This window comes from Gobio gobio, assembly GCF_949357685.1.
Source record: "Gobio gobio genome assembly, chromosome: 10".
Classification (NCBI taxonomy): Eukaryota; Metazoa; Chordata; class Actinopteri; order Cypriniformes; family Gobionidae; genus Gobio; species Gobio gobio.
The window spans coordinates 47,360,423-47,381,536 of NC_137116.1; the positions used below are offsets into that span (position 1 = coordinate 47,360,423).

The 21,114-nt window shown below is 37.7% G+C and overlaps 1 protein-coding gene across 1 annotated transcript in view; it reads left to right on the top strand.

The window, feature by feature from the left end:
• Positions 1–895: 895 nt before the first annotated feature.
• agbl4 (AGBL carboxypeptidase 4) overlaps positions 896–21,114 on the top strand; it is a 498,974-nt gene continuing 478,755 nt past the window's right edge. The window contains exons 1-2 of the mRNA XM_079826732.1: positions 896–982; positions 3,156–3,278. Of these exons, the coding sequence (XP_079682858.1) occupies positions 949–982; positions 3,156–3,278 (157 nt within the window). The 5' untranslated portion in view covers positions 896–948. The remainder of the gene's footprint in view (positions 983–3,155; positions 3,279–21,114) is intronic.

The window sequence follows — 21,114 nt, forward strand, 5'->3', positions numbered from 1 at the left end:
GCGCTGACAAGATGGCAACGGCCAGCTCGACCCTACTTTACGCTTCAAAACTGTTCTTCAGAATCCTATGGGTGACGTCAAGTATTTTTTACAGTCTATGGTTGCATCCAGCCACAGCCGATGTTGAACCCACCTATTGCTTAGCTTTGGTAGCCAATGTTACACATTTCATTAAACCAAATACACAAAATAATGTTCTTTTTAGAACCATCATTTAAAGATGGATGACACTTTAAAGAGCATAAAGGATTGTAGTGCGAGAGGATCAGTTAAATACATAGGAGCTAAACTGTTTAGGGTCTTATAGGTCAGTAATACTTTGTAATTGATACAGAACTTAATAGGTAACCAGTAGAGATGATAAAATTGGTGTTATATGTTCATATTTTCTTGACCTATAGTAAGCAAAAAACCTTTTTGTTGCTTGTTTATTGAGTAGTATGCAGCCTGGGCAACCACCTAGTAATGCATTACAGTAATCTAGTCTTGAGGTCATGAATGCATGAACTAACTTTTCTGCATACAGATAGCATGTCACATAGCTTAGCAATGTTTCTGAGGTGGAAAAAGGCTGTTTTTGTTAAATGAAATTTGAAGTTGCTGTTTAATATAACACCCAGGTCTTTAACGGTAGAGGATGAAGTAACAGTACACTTTTTTTTTTCTTTTTACCATGAACGCATAATATAGTGGATGTTATAGTGCATGTTTTATCAGCAGCTAATAAAGGGCTTGTACTCTGTAAACACTGCTGACATTTTCTTTCCATGTGCACGCTTTACTTGGCGCGTTGTGGGGAGACATCCGTGTGGCTGGGGGAGCTGTGCGCTTTTCGCGCGCTTGCACCTGCTGGTTACGTCAAATCCTTCCTCTCGCGCGGCAGCACGCCGTCGTCTTGGAAACGCTCCTTCAGCGTCGCAAGCCCGTGTGAGGTTGAGAGAACGGAAGATGGAAGAAAACAGCAGAGAACATCTCGATACTGGTGTGTAAAATTAAAACACATTCATACACAATCATCTCACCTTTTTCTATTGACAGACACGCGTTGGATGCTGTCTGTGCATGTAGCGCGTGCAAATATAGCCGTCAGGTGCATGACATGAGCGCTTCGTCCATGTAAACACAGTGACTGTTTGCTAACGTTAGCCGAATAAACCTTATTATTGTGATACTTTCCAGCACTCGGAGAGTCAAGACATTACAAAGCGTTTATATATTGCAATATATATTCACTTACAGCTGCATAAGTCATGAAACGCAATCCCACGTGTGTTTGTAGTCCAGCCTGGTTAAGGTGGACGTTTCCAGATACTGTGACTGATATATTCACACTTTACTGGCTCTACCAACGTTACATCTTTAAGGGACTATACTAGGTTTGCTATGCATTTCTTGGTAAAGTTTACTAGACATGTAATCGTTTATGCTAGCCTTACAAGTCTTGACTAGCTAGTATAGTTGTATAATTCATGTATAATTCATCCCATCGATGTCTCTCTCTCTCTCTCTCTCTCTCTCTCTCTCTCTCTCTCTCTCTCTCTCTCTCTCTCTCTCTCTCGACATGTGCGCACGCACAGGTAAATACTGTAGTATTTTTATTTACATTTTTTAAGGGTTCACTCCAGAATTAAAATTTCTCTTTGATTTCACCCCATGTCAAGATGTTCATGTCTTTCTTTCTTCAGTCGAAAGAAATTAAGGTTTTTGAGGAAAACATTCCAGGATTCAAGGTGGGATAGTAGACTTCCAACTTAAATCGCAGTTTCAAAGCAGCTTCAAAGGGCTCTACACGATCCCAGCCGAGGAATAAAGGTCTTCTCTAGTGAAACGATTGGTCATTTTCTAAAAAATAAAATAAAAAAGTATATACTTTTTAACCACAAATGCTTATCTTGCACTAGCTTATGCTCCAGGACGTTGGAAAGGTCGTACGTGACCTAGGCGGACTGAGAACTAAAACTCAAAACATCCAGGATACACACACAAAAGAACCGTTTTAAACAATAAATTGACACATGTGTCGTTCAACATACTTACAGAAAACTTTTGAACGGTCCTCCTTCTCCACACTTGTAAACACTGGGTTGGTACTTCCGCCTATGTCAAATTGTGAAACTGCAATTTGAACCTTCAACTCATTGCTCCCCGTTTTTCCTCAAAAACCTTAATTTCTTTTCGACTGAAGAAAGATAGACATGTCATCTTGGATGACATGGGGTAAGTAAATTATCAGAACATTTTAATTATGAAGTGAACTAATCCTTTAAAGGGATGATTCAGCCAAAAATGAAAAAAATTTCATTACCCTTAAGTTGTTCAAAACCTGTATGAGTTTCTTTCTTCTGTTGAACACAAACGAAGATATTTTAAAAAATGTTGGTAACCTGACTGTTGACCCATTGACTTCCATAGTCGGAAAATAAATACTATGGAAGTCAATGGCTACCATCAACTGTCAGGTTACCAACATTCTTTAAAATATCATCTTTTGTGTTCAACAGAAGAAAGAAACTTTTTTGAAAGGTGTGGAACATCATGAGGGTGAGTAAATTTCATTTTTGGAAAACCATCTATACACTCTAAGGGAACTATATTTTACAGTTAGGTTAATTTTATGTTAATATTTTCTAATGTTTGTTTGTTCTGTGGATGTTCAGCAATACTTAAATGCCTTGTTCACCTAAAATGAAAGTTCATCCTCATTTATTTATCCTCATCGCTTCAGTCACCATTCACTTTAAATGGAAGTGAATTGTGACTGAGTGCTGTCATTCTGCCTAACATCTCCTTTTGGCTTCAGTGAAAGAAAGAAAGTGATACAGATTTGGAGTAAATTAAGACACCGTTTTGGGAGAACCATTTTTTTGTAATAGTTTCTGCTTTTATTATTTTTGATGTTTCATTTCTGTTGTCATTTTTCAGCTCATGTTAATGTAAAAATGATTCAGAAACTCAATAGATTCTATATTGGCACTTCTTTCGTCATACACACAGTGCACACAGACGAACAACCCTGTGTGCCATTTTCAATTGCTGTGTTACAGGAATATGCTGAGTAATTTCAGTTTTTTGTGTATTAAAATGAATATTTAAAATGAGTTTTTTGATATTTGAAACTGTGGGCCAATCACATACTTCTGAATTTTGTGTGGCAGATAATGAAGCCGGGGGAGAGGATGCTCTGGTGGGGAATGTGAACAAACTGATGATCACCCCTCCAGGATACACCGGACCACCCAAGAAAGGTCATGTCATCTTTGACGCCTGCTTTGAGAGTGGTAAGAGTATTTGTATTTTTACAGTCCCATTTTCATCTCTATACTGAATGAGCCCACACAGTAGCTGAGTGAAATGCATATCCATATTTTCATGTGATTTGACAGTTTATTTGATTAAATATCAAAAATATAAAAGGTATCATAACTGACACCTAGATGAACACTTTACAGTTGGTTTTATGACTGCAAGTCATTCTCTTTAAATACTATTAAAGTTAGAAACGTGTATACTACAGATGCACCGATGTATCGGCCGCCGATATTTCACTTAAAATCAGTTTACAATAGGGCTGGGCCGATAAACTATATCATATCGAATCGCGATAAAATTCATGTTGATAACGATAAGCTCTGGACATTTTTACTCTATATGGATTGCTCTAACACCCAATCGCACAGCAGAAATAAACACGACAACAGCCAGTCAGAGCCGATCAGCGTGCAGCTTTTAATTTGCACATCAAAAGTACCCGCTCTACTGGCAAAGAAACTCAACACGAGAAGGAAGCTGCGACGAACGTCCAATCAAAAGTGAAACTAACCTTGAGTCATCATCCAAAGATGACGAATTTGTTGATAAAAGGTAGCACAAACTGTTTAACCGTGTCACACAGACCATTTATCCGCTCGGGTCAAAGTCCAAATGGCAGCGAGCTCACTAGAAGAGATCGGTTTACTCTGATCGGTCACGCGACCACTAAGCAGCGCTGTGAGATTCAGCAAGAAGCGTGTGAATTCAACGAAAAACACAAATGTCTCTGTGATTTAAACTAGTTTAAAGCCAGATGGAACCGCGCTGACAAACAGGAGAAACAGTGTGCGCAATGATACAGTCAGAAAGCTTTTCGATCTGATCCATAATTTACCATGGATTTACTGTTGTGACACTAACTGCACCGTGGTACTGTGCCAGAAATGCGGGATATTCATATAGAATTGTATTATATTATTAATGTAGACATGTATGGAATGTATTAAAGGAGTAATGGAATATTATTACAGTATTTTTATTTAGCTATAGAATTTGTGCATTAGGTCTACTGTTTTCATACAAATACCATAGAAACCATATAGATATATTTTACCATGGTAGTGAAGAGCTATATGCTTTTAACTGTGGTTATCATGATCTAAATCGATGATACTATGGAAGATCAATGGTTAATTTGAATAAAACTCAGTCATAATAAATAAATTATATCATATAAAAACAAGGCTGTTACAATTTTTACAGATGCCCGTGTTTTAGTTAATGAACATCAATGTACAGTACATCTGCATCCTCCTAACTCAAGCTACTACTACTACTACTGTCCACTCACTGTCAAATGTGCATTTCTTAGAGACAAAACATGTAATATTATTAATACTGCACTACAAACTGTGCCGAAGATATATGCCATAGTCAGGCAACACAAACTCGTTTCATGACTAGAAACAATATCACATAGAACACGCAGAAACTAAGACATTTATTAAGAAATTAATTTTAAGGAAAAATGACTGGAAAAGTGTAAAGAATTCAAACACTTGAAGTGTTTGTCATATTCTGACAATAAAAAGTAGTTTAAAACCACAATTATCAGTCTGGTTTCTACAGCTTTCACTTAGGAGCAAAAATCTGCCTTTAAATTTGAAAGAAATAAATATTTGACATTTATCGGGATAATTATCGATATCGACTGATATGAAAAGATTTTATCGAGATCACTTTTTGGCCATATCGCCCAGCCCTAATTTACAACCATCGGCTATAGCATGAAAAAGGCCGATATAACAAACCGATGCTTTATTAATTAACTGCGTGAAGGCACAGAGCTGTGTAATGTCATCTGCATAATCCAAGATTATAATGTAATATTCCTGCTGCGCTGCTGTCTGTGTTTTAATGTTAATCAAACAACAAAAGGCCAAAAAAAAACTACTCTTGACTACATAACTTTTGTAACTTTCATAAGGATTCATTTCTGCGATGCGGAAAACACAGACAGAATCCAGTCATAAACACGGAATTTACTGCATAACGTGGAATGTCACAGAATTTGTCAAAGTTTTGATAAATAAATGTTCAAATATGAACCCTGCATGTTTCTGTGGGTCTCTGTGTGAATGAATGGTGCAGACGCGCGGTTTCTTTTACCTCACACACTGAAACTTGCAGTGTTTTTCAGCCTCTGCCGCCTCAATATATGAGGACATGAATGAATGAACCTCATCTCCAGTCACTTCATGAGCATTTTACCGGTTAATTCGACAAAATCTAACGTCATATCATAAACACACACACACACACAGAAACTCAAAGGTCTTCACGGCAACCTGTCAAAATAAAAGTTCAGTTTGACAAAGTAATTGTTACAGGATTAATGTTGTACAGTAGAATTTAGCTACGTCTCAATGTAATAATAATATATGCATTTAATTTATACAGTGAAAGAATATGCAGTTATGTAACATTAAACCTACTTAAAAAGCACTGTTTATTTCATATGTATCTTTGTTCTGTTGTATGTATATATTTATGTTGGCCTGCTGAATGTTAAAGGGTTAGTTCACCCAAAAATGAAAATTCTGTCATTAATTACTTACCCTCATGTCGTTCGACACCCGAGCAAGACCTCCGTTCATCTTCAGAACACAAATGAAGATATTTTAGTTGAAATTCGATGGCTCTGAAAGGCCTCCATTGGCACAATGCACTTTACACTCTCAAGACCCTTAAAAGGTACTAAAGACGTCGTTACAAAGTCCATCTCACTACAGTGGTTCTACAATAACTTTATAAAGTGACGAGAATAGTTTTTGTGCGCAAAAAAACCCTAAATAACGACTCATATAGTGATGACCGATTTCAAAACAAGGCATCATGAAGCTTCGAAGCGTTATGAATCAGTGAGTCGATTCAGCGGTTTGAATCGCCAAAGTCGCATGATTTCAGCAGTTTGGCGGTTTGACACGCGATCCGAATCATGATTCGACTCGCTGATTCATAACGCTTTGAAGCTTCATGTTGCATTATTTTGAAATCGGTCATCACTATATAATTCTTTATTTAGGTTTTTTTTGCGCACAAAAACGATTCTTGTCGCTTTATAAAGTTATTGTAGAACCACTGTAGTGAGATGGACTTTGTAACGATGTCTTTAGTACCTTTTATGGGTCTTGAGAGTGTAAAGTGCATTGTGCCAATGGAGGCCTTTCTGAGCGATCGGATTTCAACTAAAATATCTTCCTTTGTGTTCCGAAGATGAACAGAGGTCTCATGGGTGTCGAACGACATGAGGGTAAGTAATTAATGACAGAATTTTCATTTTTGGGTGAACTAACCCTTTAAATGGATCCAGTCTTTGTTCATTAGAAATGATTTGATAATGCAGCAATAAACTATCTATTAGGCAATAAGTACATATTTTTTTTTTCTACTTTGCTGATTTAAAACATGATCAAAACACTATTTTAATGACAACATTTCAAATAAAATTAATTAATAAAATATTGGTATTGGCCAATAATTGTTTGTTAAATTCGGTATCGGTATCGGCCCGAAATCCCTAGTGTATCGGCCCAATATCCCTAGTGTATACCAATGTTGTATGTAACTTTAGAGACAATCCTGAAATTTGCGAATATCAACGTCCAACATCAAGGCAACTTTATCCCAGTAACATCAGATGTGCTATGGTTCTGCTGTGGTCTTTGTTTGAAACTATTTTCGCTGCTGTAATAGAACACAAACAGTCAATCACTGTATGATGAATGACTACATCTCTGCTTTGTTGTTTATGATGAGAGTGCAGGATTCAGTGAGTGAGAGCGCGCTCTGAACAAAACTCAAAACTGAACAAAACTCAATCTGAACACCTCTGGTTGTTAGACATTGCATTCATAAGCTCAACAGAATCACGCATGATTGGTTATAATGTTCAACGAGATTATAACAGATGCCTTTTGAGAAGACTACAATCAAATTCAACCCACCAAAGTGGCTAGTGGGAGAGACTGTGTTACACATCACAGCTGATGCAAATGGTGGGTTGGCGGGTGTTAACGTCAAGCCCTGTGTGAACATAGTCAACATACCATTCAAGAATATAATTTATTTGAAATTGAAAACTTTTGTAACATTATAAATGTCTTTACTGTCATTTTTGATCAGTTTAATGGATCTTTGCTGGATAAAAGTAGTGTAAATTCTGCACCTTTAGCACAGGATAAAATAAAATAAAAATGAACTAAGCTAGGATAGGACATTTTAACATTTATCGTTAGTAAATTGCTGATTTAATATTTTTAAAAAGTGAATACTTAATTCAAAAGTACATTTTAAATATGATTTGTTTAACAGACAATTACAAAGTAAGGGAATCTATAACCAATATTTTATCAGCAGATTATTAACACTAGTTTCATGTGTGAGCAGAATGTAACATGTTAACATAAGCGTGTGATGTTGACATGTTCATGATCAAATCTTTCTAGTATATAAACAGAATATCAATTTAACAGCACCTTAGTTGAACAATATGTTAAAGCAGCACTAGGTAACTTTTCAACCTTCATAATATATTTTCAAAACTCTTGTGATGATACATTGACTTACAATAGGTTGAATGACACGTCTGCCATAGCCTGACGGGGTCTGTATCGTTTTTAATCGTACTTTTAAACTTCGGGTTTCGGGTAGTAACCTGAGAAAAAAAAGAACTACAAAATTCGACTGCTTTAAAGCATATACGTCACTTCCACCCCCACCCCCACTTCCTTAAATTCGGACGTGCGAGAAAAACTATAATTGTTCGCCAAATGTTATAGTCATGGCCGAAGCAGCACAGAAAAATAAGAAAGCAAAGGTTTTGTCGGAGGAAAGCAAAAAGAGGAAACGAGAAAGTGATCGGATTAAAGGCAGGATGAGGATCAACATTGGGCCAGCGTTTGCTCGTTGGCGTGAGCTGAAGGAGGAGGGGCTACATTCTTGCAAGTATATACGTAATACATACAAAATCATATTTTAGGATACCTAACATGTCTGTGATATTGGTTTATTTGTCTTTCCTCAAGCTATAATGCAAATCGATTTTTCAAATTTACAGATTCATCTAGGGTAGCTTGATATTATAATATTGACGATATATGGTTATTACCTACCACTCAAACATTGAATTGAAGTATCATATAGATTCTGTAAAACGGGAACCAATAGACTAGGCTACTATAATGACGCTGGCTTGTAAACGTGAGCATCGCGATCATTTGGCGTTTGAAAAAAATAAAACCCATGAAATTATATTCATATGACATGCTGAAACATGTGCCACTGTACCTGGGATGAAGACATTTCACACGCGACGCAAGCAGAACACCTGCATGTGAACTCCTGCAGTGTTCAGGGCTATCAAAGTTGTCATGTCAACAAATGCACGTGCGATGCATCCGCTGATGTAGAATGACAGTTTACGACAGTAGTAGAGGACAATACTGTTTCACAACTGTAGGGGGAGCCCGAGAGCAAAAGTTACCTAGTGCTGCTTTAACATGGCAGTTAAATAAAGATTTAGAAGGATGTATACGGTGAACAGCTAGAATAACCCTCTGTTACCTCTACAAATGTGATACACCCTTGAATTCCCAGGAGAGCAGTAGACCTTTGTCGTCAAACATGTTTGTGCAAAAATCAGTGTCTTTTGTTTAACCATACTATTTTAGCATATGGCAGCGCAGTCTGAGAGAGACTATTGTCCATGTGAGCGGGGCTTTTAATGGATAATTATCTCCCTTTTAAATGGAGGGGTAAAAATTGAAGTGTTTCATTTGAAAGTGACTGCTCTTGTCGGTCTACCTCGCTGAAAACTGTAATTAAAGCAAGTTATGATATTTTGAAGAATGCTTTTGAGTAAATGGCCTTTGTTTGGCACTTTTTGCCGGCCTGAATGAACAGTGATGTAATGAAAATAAAGTGCTTTTGCAGTGACAAGGTCAAGTGGGCAGCTGAGAGCAGCTTTGGGCCAGATTGACAGTGAATCAGTATGGCTGGAACAGGCACAATATCATTCTTTGCTGGGAGATTAGGTTCAGGGTCTCCAGCAGATGAGACTCAGCTTTCATATTCTTGACAGCCAACCAATTCACCCCTCTGCGGGGAAAGAGCTCGCCTGTGGCTAGGCTCCCTGTGGGGAGTTTTTTTTTTTTTTTTTATATATAGATTTTTTGGTCTTGGAAATATTCTGTAATAGTACAAATTTTAGGTGGAGCGAGTCTTTCTGGTCTTATCGGGTAGTTTGGGTTGAATGTTAAACTGAAAGAAAGCAGTTGGTTATGGATCCAGTGTCTGAAACGTAAGACTGACCGCTTCGAATCAATTCTAAAGTAACTTGATAAATCAATATAATTCTGAGCAACTCTACCGGAACTAATAATAAAACGGTGTATACATTGTGCTTTAGGAGTCGAGCCATCCGTCATCTTCGAGATGTTTATTACTGTTATCAAAACAATGACGTTCATCGTAGGCTTGCTTGGATGTTGTCAGTGGTCAGCGATAGTCGAGAGTGGATGATGTTTTGTGGCACAGGGCGACAATAAAAGGACATAGAATATTAACATAAGTTACAGAGCCAAAGTCAATATAAATAAATAATCAGGATGTTTTATAAGTTTCTCTGTTTTCCCCTCTGACTGGCCCCAAGGACCCCGAGGCACTGATTAATGAACATCCAGCCGCAAGACCGGGATCAGCTAACATATATGACATTACCCCCATGTCTCTGGCTCGGCAAATTCTCTGAATGATTTATGGAATAGATATTAATCTGCTTCCAGTAAACGCATTATCCAAGTTGGAAAATGGAGAGGAATTGATGTTACAGCGCTAATGTCAAATTAATGTCCTGTTGCTGTTTCAGCAAAGCAACACTGCAGTGAAATGATGTTAACCACTTACACACTGACAAAAGGGAAGCGGCACTTTCTTGGCAACAATCTGGGATTTTGACGTAAGTGACTTTGAGAGCTGAAGCCCCTGTGTCAATTGAAGGACTTAAGACGCAATAGTTCAGCAAAGTTTTCGGAGCTAGGCACACACGGTCATTAATCAAATGCTCTTCCCTTTATGTTGAAGAAGATGTGGAAATGTACAGGTTTGTGGCGATGTGGGCTCATTTGTCAGAAAGCCACCTGTCAGCGAGTGATAACTTTTCACCGTTCGTAGCCTTTCCTTTGTTACAGTGAAAGTCAGCACCTTCAAAATGGAAATGATATTTAATACACAGTCAAAGGATAAAATATCCCCTCGGATAGCCTGTAAAAAATGAAAATAATAGTATAGATGCATTAGCTATCACTTGCTCCGATCTTGAGAAAAAAGTTAAACCCTTTTTCAAAATAAATGGCTAAAAAGCCAGTTTTAGCACATTCAGTTGATATATTGTGTGTGTGTGTGTGTATGTACAGTGTCTACCAGTGTTAGGGAGTAACTAACGAGTGTCACCCTAGTCTTGTCTGAACGTGTTCGTTCGTCTTTGGCTCAAAGCCACTAGCTGCAAAACTTTTCTTTGTGGAATCTTCACATTCATTTCAAGTGAGTGAGATAAAATATTTCAACTCAACTTTGTGTCCAATTATTTCCCAGACATAGTTTTGGTATTGAGGTCAAAGTCCACTTGCCTTGCGTTTGCTATACAACAGTGGGTGGTCACGAAAACGACTCGGCAGATTTGAAGTGTTTTCCCCAACGACTTTTTTTCTGCATGTTCTGCAGACAGGGTGACCATACTCGATTAAGTTTCCCTCAGGACTTTTGTAAAAGCCAAAATATGACCACACCTCAGATTTGGTCCTTTTAGAAGGCTGAAAAATCTCCCGGCACTGTCACTGCCTTCTGCCATTTCTTCTCATTCAAAAAACAACGTTGCGCGCTGCACCTGCGCTAGAATGATGCTGGCTGGACAGGATTTACTGCGAGTTTTCAAAATCGTGATAATCAAACACGGTTTTAATGATAATTAAATTTCAAACAATCTTACTGACCGTCAGTACATTTTACCGTGGTTTATAGTGAAACCGGTAATCGTTCCATATATATATATATATATATATATATATATATATATATATATATATATATATATATATATATATATATATATATATATATATATATATATATATATATATATATATGATCAAAGATGGCTGTAAAATATATATATATATGATCAAAGATGGCTGTAAAAATAAATCTGCAATGTTTATCCTTTTGATCTTTTATTTAAAAATGCGCAAAAAACTAAACATTCATTGAAGTAATAGAATTGAAAGTAAGGAGTAAATCACATTATGAAATAAATGCTTTTCTCCAATTATATTTATTATAATAAATATATTGGCATAATTATTGGCACCCTTTTGTTAAATACTTTTTGCTACCTCCTTTTGCCAAGATAACAGCTCTGAGTCTTCTCCTATGATGCCTGATGAGTTTGGAGAACACCTGACAAGAGATCAGAGACCATTCCTCCATACAGAATCTCTCCAGATCCTTCAGATTCCCAGCTCCATGTTGGTGCTTCTTCTCTTCAGTTCAGCCCACTCATTTTCTATAGGGTTCATGTCATGGCAGAAGCTTCATTTTGTGCTCAGTGACACATTGGTGTGTTGATTTTGATGTTTGTTTCAGATCGTTGTCCTGATGGAAGATCCAACCACGGCCCATTATAAGATTTCTAGCAGAGGCCGTCATGTTTTGATTTTTTTTATCTGCTGGTATTTACTAGAATCCATGATACCATGTATCTGAACAAGATATCCAGGACCTCCAGGAAAAAATAGGCCCGCAACATTAAAGATCCAGCGGTATATTTAACCATGGACATGGGGTACTTTTTAATGCATGTTTGCACCAAATCCATCTGGTGGGTTTGCTGCCAAAAAGCACTTTTTATAGTTTCATCTGACCACAGAATCAGGTCCCTTTTGAATTTCCAGTCGTATCTGTCAACTGAATATGCTGGATGTTACTGGATGAGCAAAAAGGATTTTTCTTGAAGCCCTCCCAAACAACATGTGGTGATGTAGTTTTTTTTTTTTAGGCTTTCTGACCCCAAGTCTCAACTAATCTCTGTAATTCTCCATCTGTGATCTTTGGAGAGTCTTTGGCCACTCAAACTTTCCTCCTCGCCGTGCATTAAGACAATATAAACACTCGTCCTCTTCTAGGCAGATTCGTAACATCTTTAGTTGATTGGAACTTCTTAATTATTGCCCTGATGGTGGAAACGGGGATTTTCAATGCTTTAGCTATTTTCCTACAGCCACTTGGTTTTATGAAGCTCAACAATCTTTTGCTGCACATCAGAACTATATTCTTTGGTTTTACTCATTGTGATGAATGATTAAGGGAATTTAGCCTTTGTGTTTCCTCATATTTATACTCCTGTGGAACAGGAAGTCATGGCTTGACAATTTCATGTTCCTAGTTACCCTAGTGTGCTAAAATTTTTAATATTAATGGAAATATACTTCAGAGATATTTTACTCATAGAAATTCCAGGGGTGCCAATAATTGTATCCAACTTGTTTTGGAGAAAAAACATTTATTTCATAATGTGATTTTGTTCCCCCCTGACTTTTCTGCAAAAGGTAAGATTTTTGCGAATTTTTTGAATGATCGATCAAAAGGATAAATAATGCAGATTTATTTTTATACCAATTTTTTGAAAAGCCTTCTATGTACTGTAGTTAGCTATTTGTATCTATTATTTGTATCTCGCGGTTAAGCTAATTGCTTTTACAAAGCAGTAGCATGAGTATAGTTGTTATAATTAGCTTGTTGCTTAGTATATTTTTTCAGAGTAGCTTCCACAATATTGATATATACACTGTGACTGCCTCACACAAGCTTTCAATCCTGGATCGCACCATCCAATGGGTCTTCAAGCAAACGTGTCTGACTTAAAAGCCAAGATATCACTCAAGTTCCTTCCCTCTGCCAGAAAAATTGTTTCTTGTTTCTTTCTCCCTTTAGATAGCTGTCATGAGGAAAAAAAAGTCAGAAAAATTTCTCTTATCTTTAGTATCCAGGTAATAAATTCTAATTGGTTAATTAAAACAGACCATGGATACGTAAACTGTTTACTGTTGGCATAAAACACTTAATTTACATTTAGATGAGATGTAACTCATTTCCTTGTCAGCCATATGCAGATTAGGTCAGTGGTATATCTTTTCTTAGGCATTTGGGCCTACAGGTTTCTAATTCTCTCTCACTTCTGTGTCTCTGTCTTTTTTAGCATAACTTATTAAAATAACCCCCATTATGCACAGTTTGATAGTAAAAAACATAATGAATATTTCCCGAAGGCGTCATTAAAACGGTATTGATGGCTCTATAGATATAGTTACGTTTGCCGCATTATGTAAATTCCATAGATTCTTGAATTTAAAAGAGCTTTAATGGTTATAATTAGCACTTTAATCGTGTGATATTATCTGAGGTTTTTTAATAATGTGGTTTTATTCTAGTTTAGAAACATTTGTTTGGAGTAGCTGACTTTTTTTTAACTGCCATTGATAGGATTGATAGCCTCTGGATAAAAGCATCCAAATTTAGCATGCCAGAATCAAGTATATTTAATGTAAACCTTTTAGCATTTTGAGGAGATCTTGAAGATTTTAAAGTGCATGTCATTCATTATCTCACACCCTCCCTTTCATTTGTGTAGATGTTCTCACATCAGTTTCATAATTCATTCTGGGGGTAAATTATGTCAAAAATATTTCTCCACATGCTGATGCTTATCAGAGGCTCTGAGTGATAAAACTTATTGACTGTAGCTGTTGATTAAATCTGGTGCCAGCTAGAGGCAGAGGAAGAAGGTGTGTGTGTGTGTACACAAGTGCATATATGCGAATGTGTGTCTACATAATGATTCGATTCCTACCAAGGGCAGAATATAACGTATCCACCAATGACAATTCGAGACGTGCGGTACCCCCTAAGCATTTAACGGATTTGCACTGGGGATTTTAAATTATCCATTGTAATCATAATAGATGAAAAAACTCCTTCGATTCAGCGAACAAAAGAAATGTGTTCGGAGAGGGGACAAGGCCTCAGCCGCACGCTTGCTAATGAGGATAAACAGTAGGGAAAAATCTCTCCGCTGATGGGGCTTTAATTGTTTTGCTTTTCTTTTTTTAGCGTTCAGTAGAGTTTTTCCGTCTGTTTTTATCCTCCCTCAAAGTCCTCATGCTTCATGTCACTCTTGCAGAGTGCATCTAGTGGATGAATGATTACATTTAACACCCCGGAAAGACAAGAGGGTGATGAAGGGAGAGAAAAAAACGTAAGGGGGCCAAGGGGACAAAAAGCAGCCAAGCTTGCCAGCAGATATTTATATACTTCAGATGTACCCTGAATCAAGACAGTCAGATCCCCATTGATTAAAGAAGTGGAAACATTCTAACAATCAGGCTTAATGTTCGGGGCACAAGTGGCTGCAGGAGACAGCAGGGCTTATGGGGAGGATGAAGAGTACTTAAACAGATAGTCGGCTACTATAGATGTATTCCTGTCCTCAACAAAACATAACACCATGGGCAAGCATAAAAAGACAAGTGGAAGGGATATTAGTTGCAGATTTTGTGCTTAACGCTTAAAAGATGAAAATTATGCTTGTAAACGCCTTGGTGTTTAGTGGAAGAGTCATGCTCCTACTAAGAAAGCTACATCACTGTCCGGTGTCGTACGGTTTTCTCTCTCTTTTGATTTTTGAGGTTTTAAGAAGGATTGATTTGGGCTGTTTTCTGAGAAGGACCAGCAAAGTTTTCTGATTTATTGTTTTTATAAAGCGTTTTTTTTTTTGTCCCCATCTAACTAGTTGAAGCTAGCCTGCTTGTCCTTTGTCAATTTTGTAGCTTTATCTCTTTCATTCCTCTACTCAGGCCTGTGGTGTTATACAGCTCTGACCCTGAAGAAAATATCTGTGCACTCAGAGACCATGTGTGGAAGGGTTTTTGCGCTCTTCCCCCTCCTAAACCACAAGGTTAACAGCCTCGGTTCTTGAGTTTTACTGTAACCGATCCTTACTCAATGTGGCCCTTTACTCATATATCACTCAAGTCAATGCACAAAGCCAAACGGCTGTAACATTTACAGGTATTTCACAAAGTGGTCCGACAGTATGTTTTCTGTGACAAAATACTGCCTTTTTTCTTTTTCTAATTGACAACATGAAACAACAGATACAAAGTATTACGCTTCTGTAATTTACAATGTATGTTCATGAGTAAAACAGAATGTGAAATCAACGTGCCACAGCGCCCCGCTAGGACTGTCACTTTACGTTGAAAATCGATTGCACAATCGATCGGACCAACCAACACAAGTTTTGAAAACGAAAATAAGGAATCGATTTTAACCAAATATGTACACTATTTATTTTAAACAAATTAAACAAATAAAAGATAGATGTAACAACTCCCAAACAAGCAGAAAAACTAAATAAAGAATTTCGAAAGTGCAGTAGGCGTTGCGAAAGCTAAAAAGAAGATTCTCACCAATTTTACGCTCCTATAGTTTAAATTGGCTGCTGCTGGTTTTTTGCCAAAAAAAGGAGGACAGCAGCAATCAACCTGTGCGACATGAGAGATGAGTGATAACCCCTAATAACTTGAGGATTCGATATGGATGCGCTTCGGGTTTTATCACAGCAGCACTACAACTATGAGGGGGCATATGCAGCTACATCATCCAGATGAATACAAAGACCTAGACCCGGTAGAGGTAGGCTAGTCCTTTTTTTACGTTTTATTTTCAACCTCTTTTCATGGGCTACAATCGCCTATGTAGGCGAAATTTGTTTGACATTTCTAATCGTAAACACAGCCATGTTGAAGCCTGCAGTAATGTTTTTCATTGATGTTATGGCAGTCCAATGCTTATTGTTTTGCACTCCTGTTTGTCATTTGTGTACGAAACTTCACACCAATAAATCATCAGATATATTACTGACTTGTGCGTCTCAAGCGCCCTCTTTACGTCCTTCTTAATGCCTGTTAGTTGTCCTGGCCTATATTTTGCCGTTGAAAATGGAAACTTTTCAATTTACAATCGATTCAATCAACACTTATGTCTCAAAAATCGAACAGGATTTTTTCACAAAAGTGACAGCCGTACGCCCCGCTAAACCCATACAACTTTTTCATTCCACTGCCCTGCACATCGCATTTTTAAACCATTTTTTTGTCCCCTAAGACATTGTAATTGAACATGAAAGAACAAGTAGCTGTATTTGCTCTTTGAACTTTGCATGTCTGTACCAGATCCTTACAGTCTCATGCACAGAGATGAACGGCGTAGCTGAACTATAATTTGAATTGGTCCTCACTCTTCCTGTCGGCATTGCAAATGCTTCTCAGAGCAGAAGTGCACAGTGGTCTGCACACAGTCATGCTGTAATATTTACCCACCCCTAGAGTGTTTGGCTATAGAGTGTGTCCGCGCTGTGGAACGAGCTGGGTGAGCAGATATTTCAAATGTGCACAAGCAAATGAAACAGGTGATAATCCTGCCTGACATTCTTACCATCAGCCATGGTTATGTTTGATCAGAGCCCTGCAGCCTGGAGAGATATGGAATGAAACATCAGCTCTTAGGCTATTGATGGCTGTTGAGATACCTGCATGGTAATATCATGGAGTGCACATGTGTGGTTGCGCATATTTTATTGACTTCAGGTGTTTCCTCTGGTTTCTTAGTCTTTTTGTGGATTTTTCAGAGACATGACTTTGGATTCGTCAAGTCTTGCCTTATGTTTAGCAACCAATCCTGTTCTTGAAGTATTTTGATTGCTAACGCATTCCTCTGGTTTCTTAGTCTGCGAGTGTGGTTTCAGCATGCCCGGCTTTTCAAAATGTCACAACGTGTTTTGTGATTGTTTTGTATGAAATATTAAAGTTTATAAATAAGTGTTTTGGCACACCAGGCCGAATGGCGCAACACATTGTTTTACAATCAGGTTTTATTCTGGCATGTTGAATTAGCGTTCGGCGCATTCACTTGTATTTTGTTTCTCATAACAGCTGAAAGAACTTCAAATACTCCGTTGTTGTGGGTCATACAAAACGATTGCCTAGAGCACCTCTTTATGGTCATTTATATACAACACAACGGAAAAAAAAACTACATGAGATATTGCCTAATGACTTAACAGATTTAACTAAGAATAATATATACTCTTATCAGAATAATTTGAGCTTATGTGTATTTTGATAATTCATGTTTGTGAATTGATTGTTACTGTGGACATATATGTTACTGTAATATTTATCTTGTTAACATATTTATCTTTTTGTGGATTTTTCAGAGACATGACTTTGGATCCGTCAAGTCTTGCCTTATGTTTAGCGACCAATACTGTTCTTTAAGTATTTTGATTGCTAACGCATGTACTCGATGCTGAGATTCCTCCAGAAGAACAACATTAAATATGTGCTGTTACTGAACGTCCTATTGGTTCAGTGCTATCAAATTAGACACAGCGAGGAACCAGTTTTCAAACCGTACAACACGTTTCCTCTTTCAGCCACTCAGTTTAGAAACTAATTCCTGCCATGCGTTTTACTTGCGAACGTGACACATACTTCAATTAGCACCCTTCACATGCTCTCACTAGCACATTATAATGGGCGGTATGAAGACTAGCATAACACTCACAGGCTCAGCGTTTTCTATTTTACAGTTATTAGCAGGAGGTTAACTCGGAGCACAACTGCCTCTTCTTTAAAATAAATGGAATCTGTGCGGTTTTAGCCGGACGCTGACCCCTATTAGGAGTGACTCCAACGAATGGTGGCTTTCCTGAATATCTGCGTAGGGTCATGCCGTATGCGTGTTTTTCTCAATGAGCTCTTTAACCCACTCTTGTGCTAGAGCTGTCAGAGCTAAGCCGCCACTCTTTTGTAGAGAGTGTTTAATATACTAGGTCAAGTGATCGAGTCAGCATCACCATTGGCTCCATTCCACTTTGTGTAGTAAAGTCATTTCAACTTGTTTCCACAGTTCGGGTTTTGTTTAAATACTTCTTTCGTATTTAACGGTTCAAGGAGCCGTGGCTGCCTGTCGGGCCATTGTTTGCTGCTAAAGCTCTTGATCAAAAACATGCCGCTTTTGTGCATTCAGAAGCAAAGTTGGGAAATGACGCCGTGAGCAGGGAATAGAGAGCGTCTCGCAGGTGAAAATGACTACACACAGAGCCGCGTTGCGATACGTTGCCGCATGAACACGTTGCTCCACGATGATGGAGTAATCCATTTCCCCAGCATCTCTCCTGATGCCGTAAACTCAGGCACCAGGCGGACGTGTCATTCCTCATTCTAGGCAAGGACATGCAGTTTGGGAAAACGCTGGAGATTTGTAACGCTTTAGCGCTCTGTGTTGTTCCTTTTTCTTATTTATACCACCTCTGTTTATATTGCAGATTTATTTAAAACATTTTCTTTGAGATGAAGTTCATTGATGTGTCAGGTTGCGTTTTGATATCACACATTTGTATGCTCTGGGTATGTTTGTAAACCGATGCATAAGAAGAACATAGAGGAATTTTAATAGAAATGCCATCTGTTTGGATTCTGACAGCTTCTTGAGATTGAACCAAAACCTGTTTGTGAGATCTTGCCACTGCTGAAATTTGCAGCGTTTCACATTCACATACAGTGCTACTCAAGGATATATAACGAATGTTTTGCAAGCAGATAACTGCTTCCTGTGTACCGTCCTCAAACTTGTTGACTGTTATTCTACATCATTTGAGCACATTCCCCCCTACAAAGATAAAAGCTCTGATTGTTGCTCTCTGCTGAGTTGTATTCAAACACTTCAGTGTTACGTAAAATCACAAAGTGCCGCAGTGAATCTAGATTTACTGTTTTGCTAACAGCACCTCTTGTTTGCATTCTCCACTCTGTGATAACTCCGTAAGCACAGCATAGCATTTTTATTTCAGAATGAGCTGTATTGATCTGTAAAAGGATGTGATATTCATCATGTAAGGATATTATTCAGTCTAAATTTGGCGTGGTAGATGGTAACATTAATAGCAAAAATCTATAGCCTTTCATCTGCCACTGTAGGCTGTGCGGAATGTGTCGGAGAAGATTTCTGATGAGAAAAATTCTTTGAGAGAGTCTAAAAAGACCAATGTCTAGCAGAAAACAAATTCTAGACCTCCCACCGTCTTTGAATCGGGAGCATTTTAAGTGTGCAAATACTTTGCCCTTAATTAGACTAAAAACTTTGCATCTGTTCTTTGAAGAAGGTTCAAGAACCTTCCTTGCTCTTGGCAGCCACCACTGATTCCAGTGCCTCCTACCATGCAGCCAAAAATGACCGTCTCTGCTTGATTTTTCTCTTGTAATAAGAGATATTCAAAATGAATATCAAATGTAAATTTAATCGCTCTTAGTCTGCTTTCGCACAGCAGCAGAATACATTTGTCAGTCCCAATTTATAGTGCTAAATGCAGTTACATTCAAACACTAGCCGTTACAACTTTGTTACTGACTAACAACTGCAAAACCTGTGCTGTGCGAATGTTCACAGCTATCATACAGATATTTATATCTTTTATTTTTTTATTCTCAACAAGAAAACTCGTTGTATTTGTAATTGTATCTGCCTGTTTGTAAATTGTTTATTTTGCATGTCTTTCCATTATCTACATTTAAATATACATTTTCTTTAGCACATTTTACCCTATATTTTTGCCATTAAAATATACGTAGATGCTGATATGTAGGGTTTGGCATTGACACAAATATCACGATTCCATTTAATTTTGATTTAAAAGCTTGTGATTTGATTACATTTCTGTATCGCCATCTCTGTTTGAAACCTGCAATTGCAGTTATTTGCGGCATTATCATCTGTACGTGAGTTGTGCGTCGGCGCGGCTACTCAGCACGGATGAATCTAATGTTTTGAGGAGTATGTGTGGCCGAGTATGAGGTATCACCGCACCGGTGTGGATACTGTACTTCAGAATCACAGATTCTACGTCTTGGAGTATGACCTAAATAACAATTTTCACCGGAAAATGTCATGTGAACAAGTTTTGGAACAAAACATTACAATGAATCATGCTATCAATGCTCAACGGTGATTAAATCTAACGATCGCTCATATAACATCAAACCATGCAAATTATTATTATTGTTATACTTTGTTTTCAAATTGTTAATGTTAACAGCCTTAGCATTGCGTGGCTACGTGTATTTAGTGTTTATTAGCGTTACCTGTAGATTTCCATACAGTCTAATCTTTTGCTTTTGACTTCGCATTAATTTCCAGTTGTCACTGATGGTGTCATTTGGGCCTTTCCGCCATCAAAATGATAAGTTGAATTACTCCAGCTGCTGTGAGAAATGGCTATAAATGATCCGCTGAAGAACATGCGGTACATGCTCCTCACGTGCGTTACTACTACTAGCCGGACTCTTTCTTTATGCATACCGACGTGACGTAATGACGCAAAGACATGCTTGAATTTCCTGCGGAAATCCACCATACCACTCTAATGATAACACATTATTACAAGTTTACCATTGTGAATGGGGCTAAGGTAAAGATATAGTTTTGAATACTGGCTTGTTGTGTTCTTGCTCAAAAATAGATTTTGGATAATTTTGAACCAGAAAAAGTTACGGACTGCAGCTTTAAATATTGAAACCCAGGTTAAAATACATTGAATATATAATATAGTGCATATATTTAGCAAAATGCTCCTCTCTAGAGTTTTTACATTTAATAATTTAACATTAACGTGACTTTGTTTACAAGCTGTTT